Below are 11,957 nucleotides of genomic sequence, written 5' to 3'. Positions count from 1 at the left end.
ATACCTATTAGAGTTTAATAAATCGAAGTTATACAAGTCTACTTTACCTTGCCACAAAAACCCGATGCATGTCCTACCAACCGGCCGTCACAAAGGAAATAATCGTAGGTATTTCCAAATTTTCGTACAGTTTCAAAAGTGTTACATTCATTCCTTAGTTTGTTGAATGGTACAATCGTCAGTCCTTCAATGCCGGCCTCACGGAAAATATCCTCATAATGTTGTATGGTGGGCTCATAGTCGACTTTAGCACCACGTTGTACATCAGATACTATTATGGCAACATCATCGTCCTTATCCACCAAAGAATGCTTCAGGTTTCTTTACGGAAGAAAAATAAAATAAATAAAAATAATTCTTCCTTGTCTAATACTTACAGCTTCACCATGCGTTTAGGGACATTAGGAATCTTAAAGGCAGCCACGTTTAAGAAGTATTGAAAATCACTAAATATAGCGGTTTTCTTTTCAGCCACTTCCTTCTTGACCTGCTCTTTCAAACCCTTCGCTATTTTCTTTATGTTATCCGCGTTAACAATGGCATTGAATTTGCTTTCATCGAATGGCGGCGCCTTAAATAGCCGTTTTGGGTGCGATTTTTTTGTTTTATTTAATTTGTTTTCGCGCCTCTTTTTTAGTTGCTCCTTTCTGAATGCCCGTTTAGCGGATTTTTTCTTCTCTAAACTTGTCAACGGAGTTGTTTGCTCTTTAACAGGTTTGGCTATTTTGTTAGCATTTTTCTTCTGTCCCTTAGCCTTCTTCTTTTGGGGTTTTTCTTGCGGGAAAGCCGCTGCAGACTTGGTGGCCGCTGGCGATTCAGGTGGCGCTAGAACTAGGGGGCGTTTCTTAGCCTTCTCTTTTTTCTTTGAATCTTTTAACGGCTTCACACCTGTGTGTTCAGTTGAAGCTTTCTTTTTGTCTTTATTGAATTTTTCTTTCTTTTCCTTCTTTATAGGGGCTACAACTCCGAGATCGTCGACTACAGTCTTCAGTAGCTTTTCCTTTTTGGCCTTCGGCAAGTTCTTAACTGAATGCTTTGGCTTATCTTTTTTGCTTATTTTTGATATACCGGCAAGCGGTGGAGCTATAACCTTCTTTTTCTTCTTCTCAACTAAATCGACTGGTTTAGTTAGTGATTTTTGTAATTTAACCATTTTTAATACTTCACAATTGAAAGCGGTAAAAAATTAATGCTCCGAAATAACACGTGCACCTCAGGTAATTTATAGAGATTTGTCAAACAAATGAAAAGCTGCGAAACCCAGATATGTCAAACATTCGTTGCAAAATGACATTTCCTAAGAGATGCCAGATGAGACAGAAATATTGAGAATCTGAGCTAGGATGTCGCTTTAACCCATTCTTGGCTTTAACCCAATTTACATTAAGGATTCTTTCTGAACGAGTTAGTTTTCTTTAAACGTTATTATAATATACGTATTAATTTTTTTGCTTTTGTGCAATAGTGTTGCAATGTAGTCAAGATTGGTAAAACAAATTTTTTAGATAATCGTAATATTTGTATGATCATTTGAGACATGTTGTGTGTTTTGAATTTGACAGCTACTGTATCGAGCCGTTCAGAAGGCGCATTATGATCACTGATTTTTTAGCAACGGTTGCGCTCAACTTCTCCGCCTTCTGAACCTACCCATTATTTCAATTTTCGAATTTTTAGTTTCATAAATCAATTTTAATTTGTGTGATAATCGGCAATACCAAAAGATAATCAATAGCGTCTAAAAAAATGGCTGTCGATAGCACAGTATACTGTGGTGTAGTATACTGTGGTCGATAGTATCGATAGCGCTATCGAGTACTTTGCAGTTCTATTGATACAGCTGTTTATTATTTTGCGGGGAAGCAAATGTAAATTGTTGACTCAGTTGTTTTGAGCAAATGAAGATTTTTAAAGCTGTTGAATGACAGTAAAGTACTTAGTAAGTATTAAACCTGGTCTAAAATTGAGATTATATTATTCAACTTGTAATCGTTTGTCTGATTTAAAACAAAGCAAGCGCACGAATGGTACGTATTCTCTTTCTTCATCCCGATCTGGGGATTGGTGGCGCAGAGCGGCTAGTTGTGGACGCAGCTCTCGCGTTGAAAGCACGAGGACATGAAGTCAGTTTCTTGACTAATCATCATGACCCAACGCACTGTTTTAAAGAAACTTCTGATGGCACTTTGCAGGTGCAAGTCGTTGGCGATTGGTTGCCACGTAAGATTTTTGGCCGATTCTATGCACTATGTGCCTACTTACGCATGATGTATGCTGCCCTATATGCTTCTTTCGTGCTGTCGCACCGTGAAAATATTGATGTTTTCTTCTGTGATCAAATCTCTGTTGGCGTGCCCATATTGAAACTTGCTAAGAGACGACCAAAAATAATTTTCTACTGCCACTTTCCTGACCAGTTATTGAGCATTCGAGAAGGCTACCTTAAAAGTGTTTACCGGGCGCCATTAAATTATCTTGAAGAATTTACCGTCGGCATGGCGGATGTGACGTTGGTTAATTCCAAATTCACCTTACGAGTTTTCGGTGACACATTCCAACGTTTAGATGTGGTACCCGACGTATTATATCCATCTCTAAATACTCAATACTTCGATGCAATGCAAAAGAAGATAGCAGCTATGCCAAGCATGGAATTCGGAGTGAAAGCATGTGAAGAAATACCGCGTAATGCATTCATCTTTCTGGATATTAATCGATATGAACGAAAGAAGAATCATGCTTTAGCTTTGCATTCCTTTCGTTTGTTGATTGACGCCTTGTCAGCTCCGGATTCGAAGCGTTGTCGCTTGATCATCGCTGGTGGATACGATGATCGTGTAGTAGAAAATGTGGAGCACTACAATGAGCTTCGTCAGATAGTCAGCAAGTTGGAACTCCAAGAAAATGTGATATTGCTGCGCTCTCCTAACGACGATGAGAAATTTATGTTGCTTCATAAAGCACACTGTCTGCTTTACACTCCCGATAACGAGCACTTCGGTATTGTGCCACTGGAAGGCATGTATATGTCGAAACCAATAATTGCATTAAATAGTGGCGGACCAACGGAAACGATTGTGAATAATTCTACAGGATTTTTATGCGAGCAACAACCATCAAAGTTTGCAGATGCAATGCTGCAGTTATATAAGGATGATGCCTTGCGTGAACGAATGGGCGTGATGGGGCACAAGAGAGTGCAACAGAAATTCTCATTTGAAGCATTTACCGACAAACTCAATAATATTGTGGAAACCGTCATCAAACCGGTCTGGACAAAGGAGAGTAGTAAGAAAAAAGATGCATAAATACGAGGCGAAAAATTAACATGGCCGTATTAATAGGTCGTTAAATAGACACGCCGTAACCGCTTAGGCTTTATGACTAGTGCACATTGAAATATAGAACAAAAAAAAAACAATTAAGATTTGCTAAATTTACTCGATTTATGTTTTTTTTTCGTCACTGCGTACATTTATTAATTCAACTGCGATGATAAGCTATATTTCTTGATGTATTAAAATTGTTCAGTTCTTTGCATTTAATACTAAGTGTCATAATTTAAGAATTCAATATTTAAATAAAGGCAAGTTCTTTTAAAATGCGCATTTTTTACTAACCAACTCTAATTTGTCATATTACTCATATCGCTTATATAAATATAAATAGCCGAGATCTTTTGGTGGATTTTGCGAAAGTGCTACTTTGCTATCGTTGAAGATCACCCATCGTCCATCTTTTTGTATGTGACACACATAATGACCAACTTGGGCTGATGTTCCCATGTGAGAAACGAAAGCTACAAGCTTATATTTTCCTACACCATCACGGTATGTTTTTTTCTGCGTAGTACCTGTATCTGTACTGACATTACTTGGGGTGTTTTCATCTGTGTCCATATCGTCGGCATGTGAGAAAATCCAATCTGTTGCACGTTCAATATTGCCATCGGTTGCTTTCAATGCCTTAGTCGCTTGACGCTCTTCAAAGCCCATACTCATTAACATAGCTACACTTTCAGGATTCGCTGTGAATTCTGCTGCTTTTCTACCGCCCATTCCATCTGCAGGCAAAACAAACGGTTCTGAGATGTCTGCATCGCCAATATGCTCCATGAGCCAATTGGAAGCTGCTTCTAAACTAATATTTTTAGTATGAAATACCGCACGCTTGCAAGCTTCGCGTGGAAATCCCATTTGCATAAGTTCGCCCATTAGATTTTCATCAAACGAAAACTTGGGCTTTTCTTCCGTTTCTGGTAATGGCTGCTCATTTGGTTGCATACCAGAGGCGCGCCAGTTGCTGAGATCTAATTCATCTGGCATATCAACCGAAACATCTAACTTTTTTGGGACCCAATCGGCGCCGAGTGTGAACTTGCGCAAATGCAACATTAAGAAATCTGGCATATTCCCAAGCCGGGTATTCTTTCTGGCAGTGGTTATGCAGTTTGCAGCCGACGAGTAGAATTGGTCAAGTACTTCAGGTGCGAAAAAGCGTTCTAAGCAAGCTTGTAGAGGCACTTTGTGGCGCACTACATTTTTGTCGCTGCTATTGTTTTTGCCTTGAGCGGCTTTACGCTCCAAATACTCTTTGACCTCGTCTAAGTTTGTAGCTTTATCTAAGGGTATTTCCAATGGCAAACAAAAGTCATCACGATGTGTGTACTTTACCTTTTTGCTGCTCATGCACTCCACACGGTCTTCCAAATTGATCGTGAGACTTTCCACAGGATTCGGTTCATTGCGCGAATTTCGCTCGATAATGTTGATAAGATGTAGATAAAAATCATAAGCATCTTGTTGCTGTTTCGTACTAAAGTCGGGATGATTTTTGCCAATGACATTTTTGAACATAGCTGGCGAAATGCCTGTAGACTCAGAATCAAGTGAATTCTCCGAAATGCTGCTGTATTTGCCTGACCATATGCCATTACCCAACTTAGCCATTTGTATGTTAAAATCATTTGCCGGATCTGAAGGAAATGCGTTAAAGTATTTTTCGGCACCGTCTCCTACGTATCGCTTGATGAAGTCGGGCAGTGTAAATATTACCTGAAAACAGTTTTTAAATGTAAGTGATTTGGTAACGGTTTGGCATCGCACTTACCTGCATTACACTGTTAATGTAACACGAGTTGCCGAGGTTTCTCATACCCGTATAGCCTGGACCAGCCAATGGCTGTAACTCGCTATCGCTTTCGGTCAACAGTGACCATTCACCAATGCGTTGATTAATTTCTAGTTCCAATTCAACCATAGTCTTTTCACTCTTTTTCATCGCTGCCATATTAATACCAAAATGAGCAAGATGCTTCTCCAGATGTGTGTCAATAACCATGTCATCCTCTGGATATGAGAAAACGTCAGATTTTCCATCAGCAGTTATAGTACCCAGTTTGACAGCTAATGGATAACCCATTTCCCGATAATATTCTACAGCATGATCATTTCCACCCGAACCATCGAAAAATTTACGCCCACAAAGAATAGAGCCATCGGTTAAGTTGAGCCATAAATTATTTGTTAGTTCACATTTTTCGCATTTCCAGCCGGACGGTGGTATTTTCTTGCCATTATCTAGCTGGATTAAATTATCTGAATACTTGGACACTTGACGTACTTCACCATCCCAAGTACCTACAGACATGAAACACTGATTAAAAAGCAAAATTCAAAATATTACACTTGAAAACTTACCAGCTAGCGTTTGTTTTTCTAATTTTGCTATAGCTGATTCTTGTGCTAGAACTGCTTCAACTGATTGTGTTACCAGCAGCGGCAATTGTTCATCAGGGAATACCAATTTCTTATCAATATCCGGCATTACAACAATACTATACGAATCTTTAATGTCGTATTTCTTTTCGTTTGCATCATTGTAACCTCCCTCAACGCCTATAGCTAACCGGGTTATTTTGCGTTCAGGTCCTCCTTCATCAGCGCAAGCACCACCAACATTTTCTTTGGGTGTCTTAATGCGATGTATATGCAAGAATACTGTATTTCCAGTCTTTTCAGCATATCGTTTCACATATGCTTCGCCAAAGCCCAGAAAGCTGCTTAAACTCACGTAAAGTCCTGTAGGAGTTTCTGGTGTATCATAGGAGTAGACGCACTCATCTTTATAAATGGGTACATTATCGCATGGTACACGAATTTTCGCCAATTGTTTCTGCAACTGTTCCATCACTTTGTAAATAGCTGGTAACGTTTTAATCAATTACACAACAAATATATTGCGTTTAATGTAAAATATTTACTGCGTATTTTACCCTAAATTATTATATTTAAATGTAATATCAGTACAACACAAGTATTCTCGCAATTATTCAGCAATTTAACAAATTATGCGTCAATGCAAATGTTATTTTAGGAATTTGGCATTTGAAACGGTTTGGGAAGCAATCGGAACATGACAGAATGGCAATCGCTATAATTTGAGACAAATTCGATTAATCGATCATAAAATAAATAACAATTAAAGACCCCGCCAAATAGAAAATCTTTTCTGCGTCACAGGGATTCTTTTGACTAACAAGACGCACATGCGTTGTTGTTTTGCCGCATGCTGATTCCTATAGTCGTCTACTTTTTTAAACAGTCAACAGTGACTGCCGAGATGCTTTTCCTATGACTGTATGTCTCATGACAGAAGATACTTCTTTTGTTCCTCATTCACCAACAGGCCCACGCGCCTTGATTTCTATCTAATTCCGAGAAGACCCAACAGTCATAGCCCTTGAACTGGTTGGCGAAAATCCTTCTAGATATATCCTCCAAGCGGGTGCCGACTGCGCAATGGGCATGGCTCTTTACACCGCTGTGGCAAGGTAGGCTTGCTCCTATGCGGCAGTGGTGCAAGCAGGCGGGCCTAGCTAAGGCCGAGGTATAAATTCCCCTGCCTCGTCTAGGTCTAGTGGTAGGCCGGACGGGCTCGCCCTAGGGAGGCTGGGGTGGACATACTTAGGCCATTTCTGGGGGTACCGGGCGGTAGATATAAAACGGCCCCCTAATTCAGGGTGTCATGCGTCACCGTGCCTATTGGATGGTTTGGAATCAGGGGGCTTTCCGACTGTATTCTAACGGCGCGTCCCGTAAACCTGTCCACCTCCGGGAGTAACGGTGTATATACCTCAGCACGGAGCTCTGCTGAGGCCGATCATTCTTTCTCCTTACCCATTTATTCGGCCGCCGGACGGCCTCGGCTCGGGAGGCGAACAAAGAGCCAGTTGAAAAACGAACGTAAACAAGATAGCCCCGGTTGTCTGCACGGGTAAAAATGCCGCCGACGGACACGGCGTTAAAGTCTGTCTGCAAACGACGTCTTCGGCAGTCGCTGGATCGGTCCCGAAGGAGCCTAAACGGGATCTAAGCCTCACATTGTGAACTGGATATACACGGTTGTGCGTCCCATTTTGTTCTACGGCATAAATTAACAACGGTCTAAAGGGTGGCGTGCATGATGATCATGGGAGTGCTACCATCCACGCCGATTAAAGCCATAGAGACCTTGCTTCACTTTGTACCTGTGGACCTATATGGTAAACTACAGGCAAGCTGTAATGCTATTAGATTAAATGCACTAGTCAAATGGAGTAACGCGAGGCGCCTGGACTGTACGGTCCCGCCTACGGGACTAAAGAATCACTTCCAGACAAGGATCCCCTAAAGGGAAGAATGGGGGGAGTATTCGGTCCTGATGTCGTATTCTGACTGAACAGCCATTTACACTGATGGCTCCCAGTTGGATATGAAGGTAGGAAGTATACTCGCAAGAACTCTCACTTGACCTTAATTTTCGTCTGCCAGATGTATGTAGCGTTTTCAGGCTGAAATAACAGCAATAAACGAAGCTACAAGTTGGCTGATCGATTCTCTAATTAGTATGAAGGCGGTAACAATCTTTTCTCACAGCCAAGCGGCTATTAAAGCACTTAATTGTGACAAATCTACATCGAAGATTGTTATGGAATGTAGTCGTAATGAACTGGCAAGATGTTACGTTACTAACGTTGTATGGGTGTCAGGCCACAAAGGCATACCGGGAAACTGTGCTGCAGATGAACTAGCAAGTGAAAGAAGCTTGCTATCTGCAATCAGTAAAGCTCGTAATTCGGGCATTCCGCTATCTTCTTGCAAGCTCTGGCTGGAGAATAACTTTGTCGTACGGGCAAATATAAGATAGGTCTGCAGAGCCTACTTACAGGATAGCAAGACATATCTGACCTAAGCTGGACAAGTGTAGATCTCGCGCTCTCCTCCACTTGGAGCGACCACTGGTGTGCCGAAAACACGTAGTAAAAAATAAAAATAAATAAAACTAACTTTGTTTGATTAATTTTTTTGAAGTAAAGTATTATGCCTTTATTCCACTTTTTGGTTTGTTGTGAATAATTAATATTATTATTTGTTTATTATTAATTCTATTTTTTTAATCTTTTTCTCTTTAAATATATTATTTTATTTTTATTTTATGCTGGCTTGATTTATTTTGACTACTATGAATACTACAATTGTAGGTAATTGAATTATATGCAAATTGAAACAAATAATTATGTCGATTACGATACACATTTTATAAGTTCTTATATTTTCTTTGCATGTGCCTATAAATTAATGTTTAACCTTGAAAGTTTCAATTCAAGATATATGTATGTATGTACATATGTAACTTGTATTGTTTTTGTTATTGTTTATTAGAAATTTGGTGATAGTTTGATAAAATTTATGTATGTATGTATTACCACCAATTTGTTATCCTCGCTATGAGTGTACTCGTAAAAATGCACGCAAATGGGCATCCCAACCCCCAACAAGTAAGTTGTTGCACAATTAATTATGTAGCTTAGAAATTCTTTACTCTGGCATTAGCTTAGCTCATTTTTCATTCACTTTATTTATGTATAATTATGTAACAGAAAAAATAGCAAAATTTGCGTAAATCATAATTATTTAGCTTACCTACATAGATTTAATTCAACATTAGAATTAGTGAGAAACCAATTTTATACGAGTATGACAACCCAAAGGGCTAATTTATGATTATTTGGTAGGTATGGTATGTACATACGTATGTATGTATTTAATTAATTTACACTTAATAGGTTATTATTAAAGTAGTAATTAAATTTAACTACGACTTTGTTTTCGTTTTTTTTACGATTTGTGAAAATGTAAGGCAATAAGGAGGAAATTAATACCAAGTGCCAATTTTTGCTGTTTTTAATTTTCATCTTGTTTTTTTGGAGCACTCAAGCTTGGCACAGATTTTCCAATCGTTACGAAAAAAGAAAACGGCCAATGGAAACATGCTAGGCGCGGGCATTTTCAAATACTCCTCCCTTCAAACATTTTTGAAGAGGAATCCAACTTCCAAAAAAAAAAGGGGAGGGGCCTTATAAAAACTGTACACTTAAAACCAATTGCTTTTCAAGCTTGGAGTTTTGTGTTATCCGGGCAGGCTCATTCATTTACTCAGAGAATATATTTTCTTTGTTTAAATTTGATTAAAGTTTTATTTGCAAATTTTCGGTAAGCAATAAGCGAGTGTACAAAAAATATGTATATACATATATAGCGGTAAGTACGGCCCACTTACATATGCATGAAAGAATACACACAGAGGACACACAGTGGGAAATATCGGAAACATTTCTTAATTTTTCTTTAAAAATCTTTAATTTCATGATCCTGATGTAGTAATTTAATATCGTCACCTAAAATTCAAAATTCACTTTTTGATGGATTTCATCGAATTACACCTCCCACATAATTTTATGAAAAAAAATAAAGAAAAATATTAGTCACAACTTTTTCAATTTCAGTTGTGATGTTGTTACGTTTTTTTTGCATTTCAGGTGACGATATGTAATTTAATATTTGTATCAGAAATTTACTCATCAGCCTCACCTCCAGAAAAATGATCTCTATTCAGAAATAAAAAGGCGAAAAATTCAAAGCTGGGATTCATAAGGCTCCCTAATTTTAGAGTTTTTTTTATCTTTGAATAGAGAGACTCGACCCAGTAAATTGATGATAAAAATAATAAATTATTTCATCAGAATCATAAAATTAAAGATATTTAATGATGAAAAAAAAAATTACATTTATACGGTTATTCTAGCGCCGCACAATGTACGATTTGGGAGTGCTGATGGGCAAAGTCGTTGATCTCTGGATAGGAATAAGATCAAAATATGGGTTTGAAAGCTCATATAATGGTGTACAAGGAAAAATGGAGCCATTATATAATCATTATAAAAAAAACCACATAAAAAATTGCCTGAAAAATCAACCTTAAAAAAAAATAATACTTTGCTGGCTAGATTAAGAAGTTGAAAATTTATAAGCACTTAGCAATTTAAAAAAAGAGCATTTAAAAGATTTTTTAGTCAACTTCTGACAACAAATTTGAATTCCTCGGTTGAAAATCTGCAAGAAAAGTGCATACAACCAAAACCCAATTTTTTTTTTTTGGGCTAGCCAGCAAGTATTAATTTTTTTTCGAAAGCTAATTTTTCATATAAATTTTTTGGGGGTTGAATATAATGATTATGTAATGGCACTATTTTTCCTGTCAAGAGATTTACGATTTTGTCCATCGACACTCCCAAATTGTACACTGTGCGCCATGTCTGGAATTTTTTTTCGATATTACCCACTGTGCGAAGCCTCTATGCATTGTTTGTCTCGCCTTTAAGTTGTCGCTTAAAAATTTTTCACTCTCCTTCAGAAATATTGCCTACGTATTAGATAACTCAAAATTGCCAATTTGACGGAAATAATAAATATATCTGTGTTCGTATGGAAAAGTAGCTTATGTCGAAAGGCCGGCTTTAGTATAATGCGGCATTCCCTTTATTTTTTAAACGACAAGGAATTTTTTGATGAGACTTAAAAACAATATTGACTTGCTAGTATCGGAACTATTTCTTGCACGTTTATTTGCTAAAAGTTGTTTAAACGGCTTAGCGCCCGTAAGTCATTCGCAATCGTATGCTGCGAATGCCGATTTATACTAAAGCCAGCCTTTCGACATAAGCTACTTTTCCATACGAACACAGATATAATAAGCGCGCGCTAATCGCATGATGAAAAGAGGTTTTACCGTGTTTTTTTTTGCAATAAATTACAACAAAGTGTTCATCCCAATTTTTCTGTGAGGTGAATAGATATTAGGTACATATCAAAAACGTAAAATTTTTATTTACATACCTAATACGATGGAAAATTCCAGAATCAATACAGCGTGGTGTAATCATGGAGGACACTGATAAAGGGTTTAATCGGTGTTAATCGGAATGGGCTATGCCAAATTATGATTTTTTTTTTTACTAGATACTACTTGGCTGCGCTTATCAAAACTTTTAACCCAAGTTTATGTACATAAATACATCAGATTATCACGTCCTCAAAAAAAAAAATAACTTTAATTTAAAATTCTGCTAAATTTTATACGAAATGTTAAGGGATTGCACTTAAATGATGTGCTCTGCTCCAGCATGCCATTTTCCACATTCGATTAAATTACATGCTTTCTTTCTTAAGCGCTTACTACAAACATCGTACATACATACTTGCATACAAATTTACTTATAAACCTTATGTACGTACGTATGCATGCCTTCACAATTTTTTCCAATCTTTTTATTATGCAAGTGTTTTATGAATTTTTTAAATACACATTTACTTAAGTAAGTATGTATGTATGTATGCCCCATACAGTCGAAAGCAAGATTCCTTATTTACTTTTATTTCGTATTCTTAATTAGTTGAACCGTTAGTACATAATTGAGTAAAAAAATACATATCAATATCCATATTCATTCCCTTAGCAATACGTTCTATTAATCTTTAACTTCCCAGATTTACATATACATACATATAAACCTGCCTCGCGTTTTTTTCTTCAGAATAATGTTAAACTTTAGCTTTAATTACTTATTGAATATATAT

The 11,957-nt window shown here is 37.5% G+C and overlaps 5 protein-coding genes across 7 annotated transcripts in view; 3 read left to right on the top strand and 2 right to left on the bottom strand.

Moving 5' to 3' along the window:
- LOC118747680 (hippocampus abundant transcript 1 protein) overlaps window positions 1-11,957 on the top strand; it is a 142,910-nt gene that overhangs the window by 5,820 nt on the left and 125,133 nt on the right. The gene's annotated exons all lie outside the window — the stretch shown is intronic.
- Window positions 1-11,957, top strand: part of LOC118747679 (triple functional domain protein) — a 183,585-nt gene that overhangs the window by 103,738 nt on the left and 67,890 nt on the right. The window lies entirely within an intron of this gene.
- On the bottom strand, window positions 7-1,302 carry LOC118747684 (ribosomal L1 domain-containing protein CG13096-like). Its single transcript, XM_036481752.1, has 2 exons — window positions 378-1,302; window positions 7-321 (listed from the first exon to the last, which is right to left on the bottom strand). The coding sequence occupies exons 1-2, from the start codon at window positions 1,151-1,153 to the stop codon at window positions 39-41; spliced, it is 1,059 nt and encodes a 352-aa protein (XP_036337645.1). The 5' UTR covers window positions 1,154-1,302; the 3' UTR covers window positions 7-38.
- LOC118747683 (alpha-1,3/1,6-mannosyltransferase ALG2) lies at window positions 1,678-3,375 on the top strand. The gene is made up of 2 exons (XM_036481751.1): window positions 1,678-1,939; window positions 2,014-3,375. Exon 2 carries the CDS (start codon window positions 2,025-2,027, stop codon window positions 3,306-3,308), a length of 1,284 nt encoding a protein of 427 aa, XP_036337644.1. The 5' UTR covers window positions 1,678-1,939; window positions 2,014-2,024; the 3' UTR covers window positions 3,309-3,375.
- Window positions 3,422-6,345, bottom strand: LOC118747681 (ubiquitin carboxyl-terminal hydrolase 5). Of its 2 annotated transcripts, XM_036481748.1 has the most exons (4): window positions 6,263-6,345; window positions 5,700-6,203; window positions 5,110-5,639; window positions 3,422-5,054 (listed from the first exon to the last, which is right to left on the bottom strand). In XM_036481748.1, the coding sequence occupies exons 2-4, from the start codon at window positions 6,187-6,189 to the stop codon at window positions 3,639-3,641; spliced, it is 2,436 nt and encodes an 811-aa protein (XP_036337641.1). In that variant the 5' UTR covers window positions 6,190-6,203; window positions 6,263-6,345; the 3' UTR covers window positions 3,422-3,638. The 2 variants fall into 2 exon arrangements, with proteins under 2 accessions (XP_036337641.1, XP_036337640.1); XM_036481747.1 differs by having other exon boundaries at window positions 5,700-6,345.

Source organism: Rhagoletis pomonella, unplaced genomic scaffold (assembly GCF_013731165.1).
Source record: "Rhagoletis pomonella isolate Grant_MI unplaced genomic scaffold, Rhpom_1.0 Rhpom_scaffold_00012, whole genome shotgun sequence".
Lineage (NCBI taxonomy): Eukaryota > Metazoa > Arthropoda > Insecta > Diptera > Tephritidae > Rhagoletis > Rhagoletis pomonella.
This window is presented reverse-complemented; position numbering and strand designations above follow the sequence as displayed.